The sequence below is a fragment of the Protomyctophum parallelum genome (genome assembly GCF_964188405.1).
Source record: "Protomyctophum parallelum genome assembly, chromosome: 9".
NCBI classification, from domain to species: Eukaryota; Metazoa; Chordata; class Actinopteri; order Myctophiformes; family Myctophidae; genus Protomyctophum; species Protomyctophum parallelum.
The window spans coordinates 13,285,547-13,310,546 of NC_139706.1; the positions used below are offsets into that span (position 1 = coordinate 13,285,547).

The 25,000-nt window shown below is 42.8% G+C and overlaps 1 protein-coding gene across 2 annotated transcripts in view; it reads left to right on the forward strand.

Annotated features, from left to right (window-relative positions):
* LOC310864907 (uncharacterized protein) overlaps positions 1–17,465 on the forward strand; it is a 56,773-nt gene extending 39,308 nt beyond the window's left edge. For both annotated transcript variants that reach the window (XM_083773737.1, XM_083773738.1), the window contains exons 18-32: positions 785–815; positions 1,663–1,723; positions 2,632–2,676; positions 5,113–5,309; positions 6,019–6,078; positions 7,651–7,718; positions 9,560–9,695; positions 10,330–10,414; positions 11,608–11,680; positions 12,100–12,237; positions 12,432–12,515; positions 13,563–13,586; positions 13,715–13,785; positions 14,659–14,707; positions 16,350–17,465. In XM_083773737.1, the coding sequence (XP_083629863.1) occupies positions 785–815; positions 1,663–1,723; positions 2,632–2,676; positions 5,113–5,309; positions 6,019–6,078; positions 7,651–7,718; positions 9,560–9,695; positions 10,330–10,414; positions 11,608–11,680; positions 12,100–12,237; positions 12,432–12,515; positions 13,563–13,586; positions 13,715–13,785; positions 14,659–14,707; positions 16,350–16,455 (1,228 nt within the window). In that variant the 3' untranslated portion in view covers positions 16,456–17,465. The remainder of the gene's footprint in view (positions 1–784; positions 816–1,662; positions 1,724–2,631; positions 2,677–5,112; positions 5,310–6,018; positions 6,079–7,650; positions 7,719–9,559; positions 9,696–10,329; positions 10,415–11,607; positions 11,681–12,099; positions 12,238–12,431; positions 12,516–13,562; positions 13,587–13,714; positions 13,786–14,658; positions 14,708–16,349) is intronic.
* The last annotated feature ends 7,535 nt before the right edge of the window (positions 17,466–25,000 follow it).

Below are 25,000 nucleotides of genomic sequence, written 5' to 3' on the forward strand. Positions count from 1 at the left end.
ATGCAGGGCCAAGTTCAGACCCCCGGGGGACCCTGGTCAACCAAGTATATACTGTTGGAGGGTTTAACCCATTCTGACCTGAGATCAGATTCATAACGAGGTTTCCGCCGGACACACACTGGTCTGATGAACCCGTTCTGACCTGAGATCAGATTCTAAAAATGTCAGTCGCTCTTCGATTTTTCAAAAATAGCAGACCTACAAGCTCGTATCGCGCCACTCGGTGGCGCGATATGAGCTTGTAGATCTGCTATTTTTAAATAGCTAAAGCATAACATGATGCTGACACCAAAATGGGTGCCCGTTCAGAATGGGTTAAGTGGTTCATGGATTTTAAATAGTTCATATCGTTCCATGTATGTACTTAACTGTACACACAGAGACGAACAGACACGACATACTATATTCACACACACACACACACACACACACACACACACACTGTGCTGCTTATTTCGATTGATTGATTGATTGATTGATTGATTGATTGATTTAAACTTTTATTTGAACTGGGAAAACACACTACCATGCAACATGCCCAAACTGTATTACGGTATACTCATAATATACTATATTTATAGTACTATAGTAGTATAGCCTATTAAACTATACTATACTATACTATACTATACTATACTATACTATACTATACTATACTATACTATACTATACTATGTACTAAATGTGATTTGCATAATGATACTGTAGCAGTTCATTGTGTGTGCGTGCACGCCTGTGGACACAGACCAAGATAAAGTGCAACTCTGTTTGTGTTTTGTTACAGGGTTTTTAAGAAAGCGAGTCCCAATGGAAAGGTGAGTTACTCCATTTACACAGCAGCTCTATTTTTACTTCTTCAATAATACTTTCAATAATTTCAATGAATATTTGAATATAGCCAATCTACAAGCTCACAGCGCGTCGCAAAGTGCCGAGTTGTGAGCTTGTAGATTTTCACGGGATGTTTATACATTATTTGTATGCATTTGAAAACTTGGAAAATGGGACTTTTGGACTACTTTTGGTAGGCCTACTTTAAGTATATTTTAATGCCAATACTTTTGTACTTTTACGCAAGTACATTTTTAATACTGGACTTTTCTACAATATACAATATACTTTTTCTTAAGTAAATCACGTGAGTACTTCTTCCATCACTGTAACAGGCACACAACCCCTAAGTGGTTGCATGTAAAGGGTAGATACCCTCACAAAAACATGCCTTAATCCTGGTCTCTAAAACTACCTCCCCTGGCCAGCCGGGGCGCCTGATGGAGGGGAAAGGAACTGGTCGGAATAACGTGTCCCTTCCACGCGTTACGTCCGTCCGGGGAAATTCCCCTCTGTCAGGTGAAAAGAAGCAGCTTTGACTCCTCATGCATAGAAGGAGGCATGAGGTCAGTCCGTTGCCCCCCCCCAGGTTGGCAGAGGAAGTGTAGCGCCCAGGATTACATTAGATAATTGGCACTGGGTGAAAAGAAAACTGGGTTACAAAATCGTGGGATAAAAATTTAGATTAAAAAAAAAAAAAAACACTTTTGACTAACTGTGTGTGTGTGTGTGTGTGTGTGTGTGTGTGTGTGTGTGTGTGTGTGTGTGTGTGTGTGTGTGTGTGTGTGTGTGTGTGTGTGTGTGTGTGTGTGCGCATGTCCGTGTGTGTAGCTGACTGTGTATCTAGGGAAGAGAGACTTTGTTGACCAAGTGAACTTAGTGGAGCCAGTTGGTAAGGACACACATGCGTGTGCGCACGCACATGCACGCACACACATGCACGCACACACATGCACGCACATACACATACACACACAACACACAGTCACACATACACACGCACGCACGCATGCATGCATGCACACACACACACACACACACACACACACACACACACACACACACACACACACACACACACACACACACACACACACACACACACACACAAATGTATGATGACATACCCATGGTAACAAAAAATAGCAGATCTACAAACATGTTGAAAGACGCAACGCGACATGAATTTGTAGAAGAGATTTGGTGTAGGCCTAGAGGGGGAAAAAAGACGAGACCAAGTACATAGCTGACCCCAGTCAATTTGAGGGATTAACCCATTAATGGGTGTTAAATTAATCCATTAATCACCTGCATTTAGACCTGAGGCCGATTATAAAAAGGCCTTCTAAAAACCTGAGGCAGTTTTTTTGAAAGACGTCCTAAATCCATGAGGTCTGTCTGAGAAACTTCACAGAAGCAACACTCATGGAATGCCTCTTGTCCAATCAAACCACTTGGTCAGAACTAACTGTTGTATAAATAATATATATATATTTTAATGCACAAAAAAGATACCTTTAACTGGTTGAGATATATTTCAATGTTTTTGTACAGTATGTAATCATTATTCTCTCCTCTCCTCTCCTCTCCTCTCCTCTCCTCTCCTCTCCTCTCCTCTCCTCTCCTCTCCTCTCCTCTCCTCTCCTCTCCTCTCCTCTCCTCTCCTCTCCTCTCCTCTCCTCTCCTCTCCTCTCCTCTCCTCTCCTCTCCTCTCCTCTCCTCTCCTCTCCTCTCCTCTCCTCTCCTCTCCTCTCCTCTCCTCTCCTCTCCTCTCCTCTCCTCTCCTCTCCTCTCCACCAGACGGTGTAATTCTCCTTGATCCAGAGTACTTGAAGGAAAGAAAAGGTTAATGTTATGTTTCTGTTCTCCTATACTGTCATAGATTATAGTTTTATAACCGCATAGATAGATAGTGGACCCAAGATCGTAGCTGACATACTACAGTCGTATTACAGTTGCTACGAAGTAATTACAGTTTTACACGATTGTTAACACACAAAAATCACTTCATGTATCTAATCGCTTGATATGACACAATTTGCACTTCATCACACTCCCTTATCTGCATTAGACTCTGACTTTCCTTCTTTACACTCTGATGTCAATTACACATCACCGTTGTTGTCCAAACACTATACACACAATGTTCAGTTGTTGGCACACACTACAACCTACAACACACAACTATTCAAATCTCTAAACGGTCAGCTCCGGTGAGCAATTTGTTAGTAACACCTGACCACATAGATGACCCACAGTGAATCGACTACATTGTCATCTGGGACAATGTGAGCTTCGGGCTGCTCGAGTGCGTGAGTGGTTCCAGGACCGGGTGCAGTACTTAGTTTAGACAGTTGTGACGACCAGCCTCCCTCAATCTGGGTCGGCTTTCTCCATGGGGGGAGGAATGTGACGGTCACAAGTGACTCTTAATTTAATAATTAACAGGCCATCACCAGGTAACGATGATTGACACCTGGCAATCTCCCTCCTACTCAGGATATAGTTGCCACAGGTGTGTCACTCTGGGTGTGAGAAAACTGTTTGTGTGCTGGACAGTATCCAGCACTCTGCACTCTTTTCTACCCGTTTGTTTATTTTTACCTTCTGAGTAGCTCGAGTTACAGCATGTTTACACATGTTACACAGTACTTGGTTTAGACTAGTCATTGGTTAGACCAGTCATTAGTCTTGCAAATACAACCTATCTCAAACCCTAACCCTAACCTCCCACGGGGCAGCACACTAAACCTAACCTTAACCCATGTCTAACCAATGCCTAGTTTAAACTAACCCGACCAGGACCACCCACATTTTTCCGTTCTATACCTTCCACCCTGTTCTCCTTTCCTGAATCCTATTGAGGAGTTATTTTCAGCGTGGAGATAGAAGGTATAGGAACGGAACGGTTCGGTATGTCACACTGCGCTCCAGGCCATAGAGGAGGCTTGTGGCGATGTGATTCGCCTGCCAGGGCTTTATGCGCAACTCCAGGCGTTTCTTCCTCCAACGCTGCTTGGACAGGGAGAACATAGCCTGTGATGTGGATTAGGCCCTCTAGGGCCAGACAGGATTCAGGAACCGGTGGCATGATGCCTATACATTACGGTAGGTAGGTAGGTAGGTAGGGGTAGGTAGGTAGGTAGGTAGGGGTAGGTAGGTAGGTAGGGGTAGGTAGGTAGGTAGGTAGGTAGGTAGGTAGGTAGGGGTAGGTAGGTAGGTAGGGGTAGGTAGGTAGGTAGGGGTAGGTAGGTAGGGGTGGGTAGGTAGGTAGGTAGGGGTAAGTATAGGTAGGTAGATAGGTAGGTAGGTAGGGGGGTGAATACTTAGTTTAGACTATAGTCATTGGTTAGACATGGGTTAGGGTTAGGGTTTGAGATACGTTGTAGATGTAGGACTGATGACTGGTCTAACCAATGACTAGTCTAAACCAAAAAAAAATCTAAACTAAGTACTGCACCCGTAGGTAGGTAAGATAGATAGATAGATAGATAGATAGATAGATAGATAGATAGATAGATAGATAGATAGATAGATAGATAGATAGATACCGGTAGATAAAAAAACTATTTGTGGCTGCATATGTGTGGGCTGTTTGACTATGAAAAGGTAGGCATACACTGAGTCATTTTACAAAAGGAGAAATGGCTCATTCTCCATATAGTCATTGTCATTCGTGTCGTGTGTGTTCCATTTCTATGATTGTGTTTTCAATTTTGCACTTCATTGTGCTGTAAATGCTTGGTAGTGTGCGGCAAATGCTTAGTTGTGTGTACTCAATGAATGGTATGTGTGTGTCATTTGAAAATATGGCTGTGTGTACCAAATGAAAACACGAGTTCCATTTTGGGAACAGTCAAGAGATTTGATGGCAAAGAGTCATCATGGAAAAGGAGTGTCAGGGTTTAACATTTCGTGTGTGAGGTTTTCAGTTTTGTGTGTGCCGTTTTGAGAATGCCGTTATTGTTGTGAACAACGTGTGTTAACAATCGTGAAAAACGAATCTACCATGTGCTATTATTATAGAACTAGGGTGAAAAAGTCTTTCAGTCTGTGTTCACCTAGATTTCCTCACGTACTGTAGTGTAGAAAGTAGTAACATTCTTCAGTAAGGCACTGGATTTGATCACTAGCTGAGTTGGCTTCCTTCCTTGTGCTCCTAATCGTTAGGATGAGTCACGTACAGCGGTGCCACAATTAGTACAACTGTTACTACAGCTGATAATACAAAAACTGGATAAACGTGTCTCATTTTGTATTTTGTGTGTTATTTGCTGTTAGTGTTTGTGACGCTGACCTGTGCGTTTCGTTACGGCCGGGAGGACCTGGATGTCCTCGGACTGACCTTCCGGAAGGACCTGTTTGTCGCCAACATCCAAGCCTTCCCTCCTCTGGTGGAGGACAAGAAGAACCTCACTCGCCTGCAGGAACGACTGGTTAAAAAGCTGGGGGAACATGCTTATCCCTTCGTCTTTGATGTGAGAACCATAATCACACTTGTGCCTATAGTCTCTGGACTCTGAACCATTCGTTAATTCATTGTAAAGGAGAGAGGCATGGTCGGAAGAATGTTGTCTTTATTTAGCGGAGAGACAATGTAATAAGAATGTAGAAGAGACCGAAAATAGGACAGCTGGGAGACAGACTGTGTAGTCAGTGTAGCGGAGAAGGTCAGTAGAACAGCTGAGTTGCAGACAGTGTATAGAAGAGGCCGACAATAGGGCAGCTGGTAGGTAGACAGTATAGGAGAGACAAACGAAAAGAATCGGTATCAGCAGATACTCAAAATCAAATGATGGGAATCGGATCGGGAGCAAAAGAAACATGACCGGGGCATCCTTAATAATGGGTAATGCATAATGGATTGTGCAGTCTTCTCTTACAGGCAATGGTATGTGGCTGGTTTCATTATTGTAACGCCCAAACAACACCGATGTATAATGTAACCGCTGTGACGGGTAGCGGAGGTGTTTTAGATTATTTAGGCTTGGGTACAAGATTAAAAGAATGTACAGGGGAACGAACGCCTCTTATGCATCCTTATGCTGAATCCACACATTCTGGATTCCGTGTCTCTGACGCAAGATAGGGCCCTGAGAGTGAGACAGCTGAGAGTCGACAGTGTAGGAGAGACAGACAAAATGTATTTGTGGCGGTCCAATAAACAGTGTTATGCTTTTTATTCAGATTCCTCTCAACTTGCCGTGTTCAGTGACTCTCCAGCCAGGTCCAGACGACACTGGGAAGGTGAGGATTAGGTTTAGAAATACTCTATTCTATGCCTATAGTATGTATAACGCCCGGGATTCGAAACCTGGGAACAGACAATATAAAGCCAAACATGTTAACCACTAGCCCCCTTGGCCACGGGAGATATTAGGCCTTTTGATCTTTGTGTGCAATACACACCTTGTGTGGTGTACTGTAAGGTGATTGTGTGCATTTGCACCAGGTGTGAAATTAGACCATCTCCCACCTGGTGCCATTTCACTCATTTCTTCCTGACAATGCTTGGACTATCTATCCACTTACTATCCTCTAATCTGTAGCAGGTCTACTGTATAGGCTGGTGTGCGTAGACTGTCGTATACGATTAATTGTTGATGTTGTTGTTTTTTTTATGTTATTCTTCATTCGTTTTTTTGGGTCACTACTCTTGCTGTATCTTACAGTAATTCTCTCACACTGTATCTGTACTTTAACTGCTGTGCCGCCTCTGGCGATTACAGAACACGTGTACAGTTTGTACAGGCAAATGTTACCTTTATGAATTTAGCACTGGCTGGTTGCCAAGCTGCCAAAGTTACTATAGTTGAGCATCACGCTGTGTTTCATTAACACTAACAGGTTCCCAGCTGAAGAAGAGAGGCGGTTGAAATGGGTCGTGGCAATTAAGAGCCATGATTTTAGAAGCGCTAAGTGGGTCGGAACTCGGAAGCACTCCACTCATCATTGTGCCTCCCCGCGTCCTATTGTGCCTGTTTTAGTAGGCATCAATACTTTTAAATGCCTTTAGAGGCTTCCTGGTGAAATGTGACTGACAATTGTAGAGGTCGTGGTATCAGCCAGGCAGAATTAACGCCTGTCTGACAGTTTTGTGCATTGACTGAAGCATTTTTTAATGCAAATTATAAGGACCCTGAACTCCAGCAATCAAAACGTTTTGTAACATAACTTTTTTTGTTCATTGTCCATGTTGGAAAAGCTATGCCTTTAGAAGGATTTTGTCTTGAAGAGACTTAATTATTACATAAGATCACAGCCAAACATTTGATGAATGGTCCTCTTGTCTCGGGTGGAGAAAACATGGTGAAGTTACCTCTAGGCACCCATCTAGTGGAGAAAACATAATGCCTCAACACTAACTCCGGTCATTACAGTGACACTGACATGCTGCTCTGGAGTCGTTCTGAGATCGTCAGGGTCACTGAAGTCGTTTTTGTGGGAACAAATTCAACCGGAATTCTTGATTATAAGAGTAAGCACGGGCCTTGGTTAGTAACACCATAGCCTCTATCCATTCCATGCTAAAACAACAACACATTTACAGTACATCCAAAAAAGCAAATGATATAAATGCTAATCTTTGACATACACGTATAAAACTTCATACAATGTTGGAGGTAAAAAGGAGGCCCTGGAAGCACTACCCTTCTACAGGAAATTAATGTCAAAATTGCTAAGACGAAGTTTATTTTCTTTACAGGTCAAGACACGGCATGTTTCCACTGATTCTACAATAATACACATGACCTCATGTGTTTCATGAGTTATTCATCTCATCGAAACTCAATCCATCTATTTGTTGTGACTCTACAGGCCTGCGGCGTCGACTTTGAAGTGAAGGCTTTCTGTGCAGAAAACACAGAGGAAAAAATCCACAAAAGGTTGGTGATAAATCAATGAATTCTGATTGAAAGGGAACCAGGCTATGTTTGGTGATAAATCAATTAATTCTGATTGAAAGGGAACCAGGCTGTGGTTAGTGATAAATCAATGAATTCTGATTGAATGTGAAGGTGGTATAGACAAATTCACAGAGGCTTGCCTGGGTGCGGCCATTACTGAGGTGTACCATTAAGTGCAGCAGCACTGATTAGCTACACCTGGCCTACGGAGCACCTGCTCCATGGATTACACCTCAGTAATGGCCGCGCCCAGGGCACCCCTCTGTGAATTCGTCTATAGGCTTTGGTCTGTCTGTCTGAGTATCCTTAAAGCCCAAACCACAACCAAACGGTCGAGACGATACGGTTTTTAAGGTAAACCACACCAATGCAACTCATTGAGTTGCAATGAGTTGCATTGGTGTGGTTTACCGTACAATTTACAATTACAATTCAGGCATTTAGCAGACGCTCTTAATCCAGAGCGATTTACTGTAGATTAAGCAAGAAGCATGGCAATACATCACATACATAAAAAGTAGTTAACATGAAAAATGCGTAAGATAAGAACGTAAAAGTAGACTATCTATATAATGAAACTATACATATAAACTATACATATATACTATACTATGCTATACATATACAGTGCTGTGACTACATACAATGCAGTTCTAGTGCTGTCTGTCTGTATCAAATGCTATCTATCGTCCAGACCCGACCCTTTGGTGTGGTTTGGGCTTATATGGCTGGCAAGGAATATCACTTCAAACACTGGTCATGTTCTAAGGTCAGTCAGACTACAGACTACAGCTTTGTACTGCTTCAAACACTGGTCATGTTCTAAGGTCAGTCAGACTACAGACTACTGCTTTGCTTCTGTAAAACCTTCCGCTCCTCCAGTGGATGCAGTGAAATCTGTGTTTTGAAGGGTCTATTCAAGACCTTTGATGGATGTTTTATGGATAGGTAATGGCCTGATTATAGACCCATTATGAATGATGATGATGATGAGTGTCTAGTTAATGTAAAGCTGCTAATGTGCATGTGGTGAAACGCAACACTGCCTACATGCCTCCATAGCGGGGTCTTTTTCTATAGTCCAGGCGGGGTTCTCAAAGTGGGGTCCTTGGGGTTCCAGGGGCCCCCCGACAAAATTAAGAATAGTTTCCTGTTACATTTTTTTCTATCTCTAGAAGCTTGCACATTTGTGAGCTTTTCGATGCAATGTGTTGTGTGCTTCATTTGTCAGATCCTCTCTTATGGGGGGTCCCTGGCACAACATATTTTCAAATGGGGGTTCGCTGCTGCCACACTTCATACTATATATGGGGGGTTGACACACAGGGCTGTATTATGCATGTCTTAAGTACCAGGTCTTATTACTTAATTTAAGACCTGGAGGCGTGATCAATGCCATTTGGCTATTCTGAGTGGCCAAAGAGCATTGACCACGCCTCCAGGTCTTAAGTTAAGTAATAAGACCTGGTACTTAAGACACGCAAAATACAGCCCAAAATGTCTGAGAAACAACGGATAATGAACCCATTTTGGGCGCGGGAACCCCTTTTGGTGTTAGCATTATGTCATGCTTTAGCTATTGAAAAATAGCAGATCTACAAGCTGGTGGCGCGCTACGAGCGTGTAGGTTTTTGAAAAATCTACTGAACGACTGACATAGAAACATAGCTTTTTCAGAAAACTGTCAGGATTTATAGAATAGACATTTATAGAATCTGATCTCAGGTCGGAATGGGTTAAACTGTGTGTGTGTGTGTGTGTGTGTGTGTGTGTGTACGTGTGCGTGTGCGTGTGCGTGTGTGTGTGCGTGTGTGCGGTAGGAACTCAGTGCGGCTGATCATCAGGAAGGTCCAGTATGCCCCAGAGAGGCCAGGCCCCCAGCCCACGGCTGAGACCACCAGACAGTTCCTCATGTCGGACAAACCTCTGCACCTGGAGGCCTCCTTAGACAAGGAGGTATATGCACAGTTTGGGTCCCGGCGGGGAGAACGTCACTGTGAGAGGGAGGATGACTGATTTAAGCAGTCACACCTGGCCTGAGTCAAACTAGAACTGGACTCAGAGCTGGGTGTGGCTGCGCACCTGTTGTGCATCATGGACTTGATCAAGGCATGAGTCCAGTTCTAGTTTGACTCAGGCCAGGTGTGACTGCTTAAATCAGTCATCCTCCCTCTCACAGTCACATTTCTTCTTTGGGTCGCAGGCTAAAACAGTTTGAGAACTGCACTGCACTAGCACAATTTAGTCTGCCTATACATGAGTACACAGTTTGAATGCAAATTAATTGCACAAGAACATCCAATGTGTGTAAAATTACCGTTAGTATAGTTCTAAGACACGTTAAGGCGCATACATAGTCTGGATTTTCGGTGGTGGGGTGACCACCGAACTACAACATGACGTCACGAGCCGCTCCAGCCCTTCTCTCTGTTTTTACTCACCACCGCTCAACGTTATTTCAGCTCCGGACTCCGGTGGTCAGCTCACCACCGGAGCGGTGGTCACCTCACCACCAGACTATGAATAGGCCTTTAGCCTTATAGCTTTGTCTGTGTGGCACTTTGCCCACTAGTACACTGTTCTCTTTCAGATCTATTACCACGGTGAGCCAATCAGTGTAAACGTCCACGTCACCAACAACACCAACAAGACAGTCAAGAAGATGAAGATTTCAGGTACCGTACATCGGTTAGGTAATAAATGTGATGACCTCATCATATTTGTGATGACGGCTATGGCCGTTTTTAGCCTAAGGAGTGTTTTTTGTGCAATACTAATGCTTGGAATGGATTCAGAATCATGAAAACCCCCTCGTTTGACACGTCACATGCTACTTAAAGCATAATGAAATGTTGCCTTATTGTGCCTTAGCAGGTTGTTAATAGTGGCCTTGAATGGATGGATTTGGGCAGTGGCGTGCACAGATAGACACTAGGTGGTGCTAAAGCACCTGCCCTTTGCCCTCTGGACAGCAATGTGCCCTTTAAAAACCAACAAACAGTGTACACTGTACAATATGTGGACCATGGTAACATCATGATAAAAAAGCTTCTAATCTTATTTATGCCCCAAAATCAAGGCAACCGGACGGTTCCACGCGCTGCACAAGGTGACCTTTTTTCACTTGAACAGCTGCCCCTCTAAATGTCTGTGCACGCCACTGGATTTGGAGCTCTAACGAATTTTTGCGAGAGGCATGGGGGCTCAATTTGTTTTTTTTAACCGTCGTAGAATCAATCCACTGAGAAACAGAGCTTTGCTCTCCGTGGTCACGGAAGTATCAGATATTAGCCAACTACGTGGGTTCTGTAATGGATCGTGAAAAGTGGTCCATATTGAGAAATAAACCCCCTCCTCTCAAAATCGACCATCTCACTGTTCACTATCCTGCTCATTACACAGCGACTTAATAATTAATTAATTTTGACACAAAATATAAAAAAAATCAAAAGGATTTAATTGCTTACTAATGAACATTATGTCAGTTAGGTCCTTCCGATGCAACAAGGCCGGCCAAATAAAACTCAGCGAACGTCGTGCTGATCAAGAGATTATGGCATTGCCCATTTCTTATGTTTAAAAAATATATATATATATATATATTTTGAATGTACAGTTTAGCTGTAAAATGACATCATTTGGTTTGCTTACTTGGCTGCCACGTTAAGCGGTCAGAGTCTAAATGAGCTGTGTGCGTGCGTGTGTGTGTGTGTGTCTGTGTGTGTGTGTGTGTGTGTGTGTGTGTGTGTGTGTGTGTGTGTGTGTGTGTGTGTGTGTGTATATGTGTGTGTGTGTGTGTGTGTGTGTGTGTGTGAGTGGGAGTTAACATAATAGTCACTGTAACAATCTTTGTGTTGTGTGTTTACAGTTCGTCAGTATGCAGACATCTGTCTGTTCAACACGGCCCAGTATAAATGCCCCGTTGCCACAGAGGAATCAGAGTACGTCTGTTTGTTTGCCAACTGTCTGTCTGTCTGCCTGTCTGCCTGTCTGTCTGTCTGTCTGTCTGTCTGTCTGTCTGTCTGTCTGTCTGTCTGTCTGTCTGTCTGTCTGTCTGTCTGTCTGTCTGTCTGTCTGTCTGTCTGTCTGTCTGTCTGTCTGTCTGTCTGTCTGTCTGTCTGCCTGTCTGTCTGCTTGTCTGCAAAGCTATCGTTCTGCCTCAGACTATTTGTACATCAATCTGTATGTCCGCCTGTATATATATCTGTCATCAGTGTGTGTGTGTGTGTGTGTGTGTGTGTGTGTGTGTGTGTGTGTGTGTGTGTGTTTGTGTGTGTGTGTGTGTGTGTGTGTGTGTGTGTGTGTGTGTGTGTGCGTGTGCACGTGCACGTGCGCGTGTGTCTGATGCTTGTGTCCTCAGTGACCTGGTGGCTCCCAGTGCGACGTTCTGCAAAGTGTTTACGTTGACACCATTCCTGGCCAGCAACAGAGAGAAGCGAGGCCTGGCGCTGGACGGGAAACTCAAACATGAAGACACTAACCTGGCCTCCAGCACCCTGTGAGACCTGCTGTTTAGTAACCAGCAACGCACGCACAGCTGATGGCCGTGTAGTAGTACAAAACACCCATAACTGAAGGACGATCAAATGTAATATTGTATTTATGACTGAGGGTGTGTGTGTGTGTGTGTGTGTGTGTGTGTGTGTGTGTGTGTGTGTGTGTGTGTGTGTGTGTGTGTGTGTGCACTTGCAGGTTGAAGGAAGGCGCTAACAAGGAGATGCTGGGCATTATCGTCTCATATAAAGTCAAAGTGAAGCTGGTTGTATCAAGAGGAGGGTACGTGCACTAGTTACCTTTTCAATCAGACAAACAATGTATTATTATATAATATTTTACTGGTATAGTTTCAAAGGGACAATGCAGATTCAAGATTGGTAACCAAAACAGAAGGAATATTTGAAACTACTTAATACGACAAAGTAAAACTGAATAATATTATTAATCATACATTGTCCTGAGTGTTAATTGAACTTGTGCATTTTAGACTCTCAGAGTTAAATACTAGGGGTGTAACGATACATTTTAACAGCGTATCACGGTACTGGCAATACGATACGACATTATTTTAAACTAAGTAATTAATCCCCTCTTTTTCTTTTCTTTTCAAAAAATTGATAAATACCATGCACAAAAATTTAGTATTGATACAATCGATTATTTGCATAGCAAAACGATTCGATACCGATTATTTGCATTGCAAAACGATACGATACATAATCAATGTTGCTGTTTTCATTTCGATATACTTCGATTCATGAAATTAAAATCGATTCAACTCTTCTCCCTTCTGGCTCCAAAACTGTGGAATGCACTTCCCATTGCAGTCAGAACTGCAGCATCACTCCCAATCTTCCGCCGTAGTCTGAAACCCACCTTTTCAGACATGGCCCATAGCACTTACCCCACCCCCTTAGATAGCATTTCTGTAGACTTAGATAGCATTTGATACAGACTTATAGCATGTTATGTAGACAGCACTATAATTGCATTGTATGTAGTCATAGCACGTCATAGTACATATGTATAGCATAGTATAGTATATATATATAGTTTATATGTATAGTTTCATTATATACAGTAGATATTCCACTGTTACTTTCTTAGCTTACACATGTTTCATGATAAATGCTTTTTATGTGATGCTTTTTGGTTCTTGCTTAATGTAAATCGCTCTGGATTAAGAGCGTCTGCTAAATGCCTGAATTGTAAATTGTATATCATTACACTCCTATTAAATACACACTGAGGACATTGCAGTGTAGCTGCTTGTTGGATGGGTGGAGGTGACGTGAAGATGTCTAACTGTGTTTTGAATGATTTCAGGATCTTGGGCGATCTGGCAGCAAGGTAAGAATTATTATTATTATGTATTGTATTTATTCAATTCAATTAAATCTTTATTTCAGTTATCATTTTGGAGTTAGCTGGTTCTGCCCGACAGGCAGCACACTATGATGATAACGCTATGATTTCAGTGATGTGTCGGTGGAGCTGCCTTTCACTCTGATGCAACCCAAACCTTCAGAGGACTCTCTCTACAGAGACGGTATGTTACTTTGGTTTGTATATTCCAGAGAAGTGCTACACAGTACACACCAAAGCCTTTGGAAAGCAATGTTCAAATGCTTCCATCATACAGTCTGGAGCACGGAAGCTAGGATAAAGCGGGTAAAGAGGACGCCTCCTTCTTCCGATTCGTCTTTGCAGTCATGCAAATTGTAAAGCATGTACAGTAGCTACTGTATATACTGTAGCTACTGTAGGATTTCCATAATAAAATGTGAAGACAATTTAAAATATATTTTTGGGGACGCAAACATAAGACAGCTTGCTTCAGTTCTGGGCTTTTCGAGAGGTGTAGTTCCAGACTCTATGTGGCATTCAGAGATTGAGAAATACCGGTAGTTGTCTGGCTACATCATGTGCTGCCTGCCTTTCTCAGGATAGTGATTAGTACTACGAGGAAGGCAGCAGGCCTGCCCAAACGTTGCTGTTTTAATGTCGTCGTCGTCGTCGTCAAAGAAAATAGAGGTTTGTTTCTGTGACACTGAAGCTATGAGTGTACCTTAAAGTATATTCCATATTCTCTGGTTTCCTCTAAACACCCTTAATGACACAATTGTATAGCGATGCTAATTTACTAGACTCAAACCTGTGAATAACACCGGTAAAGAGGAGAGTTGCGTTATTCCGGTCAAATATTGTTGAAACTGTTGGAATGAGCAAAGAGCATTATTTACATTGTATTTTTTCATAATGTTTACGTATCATACACCACTCTAGTTTTAGAAATATGGGACGGATTTTATTTGGCCAAAATATCATTATTCTATTATTATTATTATTATTATTATTAATATTGTTGTTGTTTTGTTGTTATTATTATTTTACCATTATGTAATATGATGTTTATCTGCAGCTCCAGATGAAGATCCTATTGACGCAAACCTCATAGAGTTCGACACAAAGTAAGTAACCAACTCTATTTCAGTGCTGGCGCCATATGACTTCCAATCAATGTCATGGTGATTTAAAATGTTTTCCCTCCATTTAAAAACGGAAGAAAATGGTGAAAAAACACCGTTTGTACGCCTCCGATGTACAACAAACCTAATACAGAGTTAAGTGGTTAATCAGTATAATCGATTTAGTCAATAAAAAAAATAAAAAAAACTGCTTCTCGAATAATCAATTAGCCAAGATTAAGTTGGTTATTGGTTCAGATATTTCGTTATTGGTTCTCTCTCTCTCTCTCTCTCTCTCTCTCTCTCTCTCTCTCTGACTGGCTGCCTTTGGTCCTTGTCAATAATACATGTCAGACTTCCTGTTGTTTGTCTTCCTGTCAGTAACAGCTGTTTAATAATTCATCCACAGTGATGTGAGAAATCTGTTGTGCAGTGCTTTATAACTGCATCAATAACGCAGCCAGCGCTCGCTCTCTCTCTCTCTCTCTCTCTCTCTCTCTCTCTCTCTCTCTCTCTCTATATTATTAATTATTCATTTTTCATTCATGATTCATTTTCTATCACCCAATCTCTTTGTTTTTGTTGTTTCAACCGATTAACCCTATAACACTAAACATCCTTTTTGTCAGCCCATATACACAATGTAAAATATTCCATACAAAATATTTCTCATCATATATTGAAGTACAGCAATACATGGCAACTTGAGGTACTCTTCTTTAATATTTCATCATGACTTTCACAAAAATTCTTAATTCAAAACATAATGGAGCTGGGAACAAAATGAAAAACCATTGTGGGTGTATGGAAGTTTTCTCTATGACTCTATCACTAAACTCGGGTGAAATTCACCCAAAAAATGAAGGTACTGAAAGACCCACCCACCTCAGACAACATTATGAAAATTACAAAAATATAATTGTCCGGGTGAAAATCACCCGTGTTTAGTGTTCTAGGCCTATAGGGTTAAGACCTGGAAAGCATCTGTGTGTCATTTTAGAATTTAACCAATTCATATTTTATATTTAGGCTATTCAAAAAAAATGCAGATATACAAGCTCATAGCACTTCGTGCCACACTACATAACAAGCTTGTAGATCTTTAAATCTTTGCTTCTGGGGCAAAGCTATTTTGATATGTGGGTCGGCAGCAAATACATGTAATTGTGGGGCATCGTTGCAGCCTAGGATAAGTATCACGATACATGGTTGACGATACGATACATGGACGATATTGGTTCATTATGGCGATCCGATACGATTCATTGATTTGAAATCGATACAGTAACTATTTAAAATACATTGATATTATTTTAAACTAAGTAATTAAACCCCTATTTTTCCTTTTTCTTCTAAAGATTGCTAAATACCACGCACAAAAATGTAGTATTGATACAATCGATTATCTTTATAGCAAAACGATTCAATACCGATTATTTGCATTGCAAAACGACACGATACATAGTCAATGTTGCTGTTTTCATTTTGATATACTTCGATTCTTGAAATTAAAATCGATTTTTCGATGCAGTTACTATCACCCCCATTGCAGCCCTATACTGTTGACACTATGAACTTTAAAGCACAGCACAGCACTGAAATTATGCTCTCCCCCCTCCCCCTCCTCCCCCCCCTCTCTCTTCAGCGATGACGACATCGTTTTTGAGGACTTTGCACGGCAGCGGCTGATTGACGCCAAGGACGAGGAGGACGAGGAGGGCCCAGAGTCACCCATGCTCAACACCAGATAGACCTCAGACAGACACACACACACACAGACATACACATGTACAGAAGGACGGACGGACGGACGGACGGAGAGCCTCTTGTGCTGCTGTTTTGTTTGAGGAATCTGGACTCCCAGGGATGCCGTGTTCATGGTCTCATGGGGGAGGAGACGCTGTTTCGGCTTGTGTTTCCCGGCTTGAACGGCGGCAGCGCGAGTTTCAAAGTGTTAAAGGAGCTAGTGGTCCCGCTGCTGGTAGAGCTTGGGAGAGAGCATGCTTCAATTCACCATTTTGTTTTACCTGCTTTCACGCACATGAACCCTATAGCGTCCCTATTCTGTTATAATAGGCAAACATAGCAGATCTACAAGCTCACACGGTGAGCTTATGCATTTTAGTGATAGATTTAGGGTAATGGGGGGGAAGGAGAGGACCAAGTATAGACACCTGGTCAACAAAGTATATGTTTGGTGGTTTAGGTTGTTAATCGTATCGCGATCGGACTTGGTGGATCTCAACAGGCAGGCAACCGACCAATCGGGATTTGTTTCAAGTGGGAGTCACATGACTCATTCCGTGAATCCCATTGGAGGAGAGAATGTGATGTAAAGACTGTATAGCAACAGAACATCTTGCTTAACCGTTTATATCAATGGGTGGGATTGTCTGCATGGATACACGGCAATCATTCATTATATGTTTTGCGAGTACCGGCTTATTTTGTCAAAACGTCGTTTATTGGACATTAATTATTTTGTGGACTGGATGTTTTACAGAAACACCCCTAGCCGACAGTGAGTATTAAGCTAGGAAACTGTAGCTAAATGAATTAGCCTGCCGTGTAAGGAGATACACAACCTTACCATGTGTTAGAGCGTTGTCTTGTCAGGACACATAGATTGAAGACTACTTGTAGGGCATTAGAACATGATGTAAGCCAGTAGTTTTTTAACCCCATGTTGGTCCTCTGTGTGTGAATCATGATTAACAATGTCTGATTTATCACCTTTTACAGCTGTCTGAAAAAAGAAATGAAAAACATACTGTATTTATTATAGCGATTATAGATATTATTGGTATACTGTTTTATCTGAAAGAAAGCTGTATATTCAATTGCATCTTTAATAAAAAGGATATTTGTGGAAACCAGTGTTAGGATGCAATGCTACTGCCTACTCTAAGCTAGACTTGTAGTGAATCCTCTAATGAACGGTATCTAAGGCTAGTGAGCAGTATGAGCCAGATTGTGCAAGAGAAACAAGCGGCCAGGTCTACGAAAAGCAGCTAAAAAGAAGCGACTAGGCCACATGAACGTACGCACGCACGCATGCAGACAGACAGACACACATACGGCTATTGGTTCTTGACTAGAATGAATGTGGAATATCTTTGAAATATAAACAAATCTTTTATGGATGCATGGTCTCTGGCACAAAATATTTTCAGATTGGGGTTCCATGGACAAATATATATTAATTTGTGGGATCCTTGGCATGAAAATGCGAACCACTGGTTTAAAAACAACATTTATCAAGCCTAAAAGCAACTATTTTAGAAACAAAGTCCAAAATCGCTTATAATAAGCAGACATGGCAACATTGCATTCTAGTGGTATGGACAAGTGAATTATTTTTTAAAGCAGTATAAAAAGTAATATGGCTTCAAAATTGTACTTAAGTAAAAGTACGGTACAACAGCTTTGACATCAAGATGTACTTACAGTACCACATTTAGTTTTTCCAAATTGGCAAAACTTTGTGCGAAAATGGTAGATCTACAAGCTCACAACAAGTTGCAATGTGGCGTGCTGTGAGCTTGTAGATCTGCTATTCTCAAATATGTATAAAATAGGGCTTTGCTTAATGCGTGTTTTGTATTATAACATCAATCTACCAAAGCTGCAGTCAGCAGTATGACAGTCTCTCTATGTGCCTTTTCGGGCGTGAGACTGTGTTAGGAACAAAGCGTTGTCGGGCTGTATACTATTACTAACTTCATTTGCGTTCCACTTTTCAAGTGCATTTTGTGGTTGAACACTCAGAAACACTAAACAGGTTTTCAAAGAGATTGTTCCTGCCAGGCGAGTACAGGTGATGGATGGTCCACTCAGAACCCCTCACCTACAGTATTACCCCATGAGACAAAGGCATGCATTTGCATTCCTATGGGTGAGGCGAGGAGCTGACAACTAATAGTTCTGGATTGGAGTTCGGGAGGCAAGCTGCCTGCCGTGCCTCTATCCCAACAAGCACGGTCGGGACCTGGACAAATGAATGATGTCTTGATTGGGGCCAGATCAAGTCAAACCAAGACTATAGTCATATCTTGGCCCAGAATATCACCTGATCTAGACCAACATAAATTCGGGAGGCAGCTGCCTGCCTTGCCTGCCTCTATCCCAGCCATTCATTCATTTTTCGACCGCAGTCGAGATCATGGATTTCACAATGCCACGCCAGACTTCCCGGTCCTTCATTGCCATCTCCAGTTCCTGCTTACTGATGCATGTGTGAATTTAATTATTCTTCTATGGAAGGCGTGTGTCTTTGCAGTTCACAGGTGGGACCTGGGATAAATCAGGTTGACGCAAGGCCAGTGCAGCAGGGGGGGTGGTTTTCCTGTGGGGGTTATGAGCGGCGGGGGGGGGGGGGGGGGGGTATGCCTGGAGCTGCGGTGGGATTCATAATAACATAATAACACTACGTAAAAACATGGACCCTAACCTCCCACGGGGCAGCACACCTAAACCTAACCTTAACCCTCTCCCAACCCTTAACGCACCCCTCACCAACCTTATTCCAGTCGGACCTCGATTCTATGTCTGACCAATGCTATGTCTAACCAAAGTATGCCTCCCCCACCGGAAGCATCTACTGTACCATGTTCCTCAGTGACAGTAACTAAACCGGGCAGCAGCCTACTCGGGAACAATGAAATAATTGCATGGCCCACCCGGTTATGCAATACCCGTTGACAACATAAACATACAACCAGTCACAGTATGTGTTCTGTGTTCCTTTTCATGCCCATATACAGAGATGTCTGTATGTGCCCATCTGTGTCCCTTCTGTGCCCATTTTGTAGTTCCTTGTCAGGCATGCTCAACTATGACTAATATCAATGAAATCATGGTACATGTGTTGCACTTGTTGTCTACTTTCTTGGGGTGTGAGACTTCTGGTGTGAGGTGAAGAGTATAGCCTACTAGTGTGAAACATTATAGTTAGTTAGTGAGCAACTTTAGTTTTTGGGCAGCAGTCACACTTGTTTGCTGCCATGTACAAATGCATGATTACATGAAGGGGTGTGTCAGAGTAGATTTGCTTGGACACCACTGAAAATAATTGAGAAAGTAACAGGATATTCTTGTCAATTGTTCACTTTGCCTCTGAATGACAAAGTAGCAAAAAAAGGAAAGAAAAAAAATCATAGTAAAGGAGAAAAAAAACATACAAAAACACAAAGGTCTCCACCTCTGCAGTCATTTCTCTGCCACTCCCAGTTCTTCTTATTTACAAATATCTGTTTCCTGAAGTCCTCTGCCGTAACTGTCCATTTCTTTGCCCAAAGATTCTATTTGTTTCTACATTCCTTATAGGTATTAACTGGGTGTAGAAGTTTCTATTCGTAGAGATCTTCTTTGCAGTCTGCCCTGGCGCAGCTTCGTTGGTAGTAGAGTGCTCTATTCTCCTGTATGATGCTGCTTAGTTCTTGGTGTGTCTCATTGAGCACATTCATGTGCTCTTCTTTTTTTCCCAACTGAATGAAGGGAGGGTTCTAAGGATCATGGTTAAAGAATGAAGAATCTCCTGTTCCATTGCCTGGAGAATCTTCTATCTTCTCTCTCTGCTCTGTGTTTTTTTCTGTTGCTGGTGGTAGAATCATCGATGCGAGTTCCCACCTGATGTCGTGTGGGAGTTCCGACTGATGGAGGCCGTGATGAATAACTGCTAGCTTGCATATTGTCTTTAGACTAGGATTTAAGTCTAAGATGTACAGGTCATCGGGTGTGTATCCTCCGAAGAGGATGATACGTTCTCCAACCATGCAACAGCACATTCTAGAATTCATTGTATTTGGGCCTGTCCCCTTGGGCTTAACCTTCGTCCAGGAGAAGCTCTCTGGGTTGAATTTCCACACATCATTGAAGGACCGGTCCTGATAGTTTTTCTCACCGCCAAATACGTACAGCTCTCCATTGTAGGCAAATACAGAATGACCCCTGCATGCTTCCGGAAGATTCTGTGCAGAAGGCGTGCTCAGCCAACAGTTGCTCTCAGTGTCAAACACTCTGATGTTGTTGTAATTGACCTCATCCTCGTCCCCTCGCCCCCCATATACAAACATCTTTGTCCCGATGATGGTGGCAGAATGGCAATCTGAAACAAGCGTCGGAATGCCATTGGTATCAATGAAAGACCAGACCATCAAGGTGGTGTCAAGCTTGTAGATGTCATTGGTACGTCCGGTCAGCAGGTTGAATCCTCCAAAGATGTACATGACCTTCCCCAGGGCACAGGCTGAGTGGCCGCACCTCGCCTCCGGGACAGTCCTGGGAACAATCCTGGGATTGAACCATCGGTGGCTTTCCACATCAAATGCATAAAGCACATTGCACTTATTCCCACAGATAGTAATAACCCCATTGCCGGTTTCCTCCGTCTCGATGTTAACTATTCCCCCCCAGATGTAGATGATATCTTCTATCAGCACGGCTGTGTGGCACACACGCGTGGAGGGAACCTCGAGGGGATTCTCTCCTCCTGCAGTTATCACTCGGGGCAACTTTGTCCAGCGCAAAGATAGTGAGTTGAAGACGTGCACATCAATCTGGCCCATGTTGTACATGTAGGTCTCCCCGATAGAGTACCCTCCAAAGGAGTACACCTTATGTCCCACTGCCACAGCAGCATGAAGCGTCTTATTCGGTCCTCCTTTCAGATATATCGCCCAGCGCAACATTTCACACACCAGCAGATTGAAACGGATTGACGTACTCCTCCTGCGTAGAATGGGGTTCTGTCACTCTCCCTACTGCTATTTATGTTGTTCCATAGACACAAATGTCATTCGAACCTTGGCCAGTCCACGGGGATGATGGTTTGGATTGGCCAATGAGGGAAGTCGCTGCCTGTTGTTCTCCCTAATACGGTAAATCTGTTACGGCTCACCCCCCCTCACCTTCACATGCAAGCACTGCTTAGCCACTCCCCCCTCACTGACTACTCCATGGCTCTACTCAGCACACCTGCTCTCCTGCACCAATTCTCTGCACCTGTCTTCCATCCTGCAATCAAGCACTGCCTCTACAAAAGCCCAGTCTGCCCTTCATTCCACGCCAGAGCTTCACATGTCTACATGTATGGTAAAGTACAGCTCAAGCCTTTAAGTATTGTTAAACTGAGTTAGAGCTAGTTACAGTTTTAGCCTTACATACCGTAGCTATTTCCCAGCTGTGCAACTTTACACGGTTGCAGCTCCTGCCTTTGTTGTTTCTCTGAAGACTGACGCCTCCTCTCCTTGTTTCTCTGAAGACTGACGCCTCCTCTCCTTCTCCTCCTCAGTGTTTGGATTCCCATGCTGAGTTTGGCCAACCTGGAGAGCCACCGATCTACTACTACCCCACTCCTTTCCCTCAATACCTTTTGTGAATAAACCTGAACAAACATCTGACAACATCTGACAACAAACAAGGCCTCCTCTCTTGCTGTGCACTTGGGTCACACTTACTAAATATAACAAAATCACCATGAAAAGCCCATCCCAGGCAGGCTCTGGAGGTCCCTCGTACCATGCAGCAGTTTCATCAGATAGATTCACTGTGTCTTGACTTACTTGACTTAAGCCATTTGCTTCTCTAGGGTACATAGAACTCGGTCCAGAGAACTCGTTTCTTGGGCAGGATATCCCCTTATGTCAACAGCAGAGCTATGAGGACCTTGGCCGGTGCCCTCATCCAGTGCCACTTTGACTATGCGTGTACTTCATGGTACAGAGGTATCTCCAAGCTTTTGAAAACAAGGCTGCAGACCTCCCAAAACAAGCTTGTGAGGTTACTGCTAAAATTGAACCCCAGGTCTCATCTTACCTCTGCCCACTTTAGTAGCCTGGGATGGCTAAAGGTGGAGGAGAGAGTATCTCAGCTCTCATTGTGTCTGGTCTTCAAGATCCTAGGTGCCTCTGTTCCAGAGTACCTGCTGGGCTACCTGCCCAGAGTGAGGGATGCTCACAGGTACTCAACCAGAGGAAGTCTTTATGATCTAGTTCCCCCCCAGTTTCAGGACACTCATGGGAAAAAATGCTTTTTTCTACGCAGCCACTACTCTGTGGAATGCCCTCCCTCCAGCCCTGAAATCCCTAAATTCTATTGCAATATTTAGGAAAGACCTGAAATCATGGCTCCATCTACACACTCACTGGTCATAGTTAGCTTCCGACCCTGGATAGCCCATTTCCCATGCTCAGGACTATTCTCTCAGGGTACCTCTTGTCCTATGTATATAGTATAAGGATTATTTATTATATGTTCCATGGTTGTTTTTGTCTGTACATTATGTATGTGTATAGTTTCATGTTTCAAAGTGGACCACAATGGAAACAAGCGAAGGCTTTTTTGTGTCTAAGTCCATTTGGCGTTTTTAAAAAATGATGTCAATTTCTGTAATTTTCTTAAACTGCCAATAAAGTATTCTGTCTATCTATCTATAGGCCGTTGACAAAATTGTCCTCCATTTTACTTGGCTTTTGGCCGTTCTTTCGAGACCTCTCCAGGTGAGCCCATGTTCACTGTGCCTGACCGAAATATCTGTGTGGATGGTATAGGGGCCATTATATTATTACTTTTTTGCAGACACTGATTTTTACATTTTCTTTTTTATATTATTACATTTTTATCCCACAATTTTCTGAATTTTGCAACCCATTTTTTCACCCAGTGTCAATTATCTAATGTAATCCTGGGCACTACACTTCCTCTGCCAACCTGGAGGGCAGCGGACTGACCTCATGCTTCCTTCTATGCATGAGGAGTCCAAGCTGCTTCTTTTCCCCTGACAGGGGAGAGTTTCCCTGGCCCGACGTAGCGCGTGGAAGGAACACGTTATTCTGACCAGTTCCTTTCCCCTCCATCAGGTGCCTCGGCTGGCCAGTGGGAGGTAGTTTAGAGAACAGGTTTACTGCATGTTTATAAATGTTAATAAATACAATAAAATAAAAATAAATAAAAAATACAATAAATAAATAAATTATAATTAAATTAATAGTATATAATTAAATCAAATATTTCTTTCTTTCTCTTACAAGAAAGGGATAAAGGGAAAAACACTGGCACTCATCTGCCGTAGATTTAGGTGAGGTCCTGGAGTCACAATGAAGTATGGAAAAATAAAGGGAGGCTCTGCACACTCAAATCTGTGCAAATCGTATTTATTTATTCATTTGTTTGTTTATAAAGATAGCAAGATTTCGGTCGTTAGACCTTCTTCGGGCATAAATCAACCAGTGAATAGGACAGAATATATATAGGTTCATCACTTGATTAGTAAATGTGTCAACACCTGTGTCAAACATTTCAGTGAGAGATATTTCTATTCTACCATAGAGTACTATACCAGTAAGCCGCCTTAAGTTAAAGGCGAGAAGCGACCGCAGGGCTGAGACACTGCCGGAATAATGTCACTTCATTATGTCAGCACTAGAGCGGAGCGGACAAACAGCGAAATCTCTACCGAAGTCCTGATGTCACTCGTTCATCCCCTGGTCCTCTAGGGCCGTAGAAGTTTCATTTGAAATGGTCTCATAAGCATTGTGGTCCATTGTGTCTCAGCGATATTAAATGTCCTGAAACATTTAACAAATATCAGCCGTGTGTGTGTGTGTGTGTGTGTGTGTGTGTGTGTGTGTGTCTAGTGGTGTGTCGCCCATGTGTGCGTGTGTTGAATACTTAGGCACAAACCAACTATTTTATAAGAACAATATAAGAGATTCGACGAATTAGCTATATTTTATATACAGAGATTTAGAAAGAATAAGCAAAAGTCGTGATGCGACATTCCCTGGTTTAATGCGGGGTCGCGTAGCGCTCCGCTGTTACTCCGGAGCTAAGTAGCTGACACTTCCTGGAGTGGGCGGTGGCTAGCAGCATTACATGAAGAGCGGAAGCATTACATGAAACCTGACAGGAAGCATTACATGAAACCTGACAGGAAGCATTACATGAAACCTGACAGGAAGCATCACATGAAACCTGACAGGAAGCATTACATGAAACCTGACAGGAAGCATCACATGAAACCTGACAGGAAGCATTACATGAAACCAGACAGGAAGCATTACATGAAACCTGACAGGAAGCATTACATGAAACCTGACAGGAAGCATTACATGAAACCTGACAGGAAGCATTACATGAAACCTGACAGGAAGCATTACATGAAACCTGACAGGAAGCATTACATGAAACCTGACAGGCTTGGTTGGCTCATAGAAAGCTATGCAAGCACCACAGGCAAAGCGAGTACAGGAAGTGTGACAGGCTTCCTGCACGTTTGCATAGTAACTGCGACCTGAG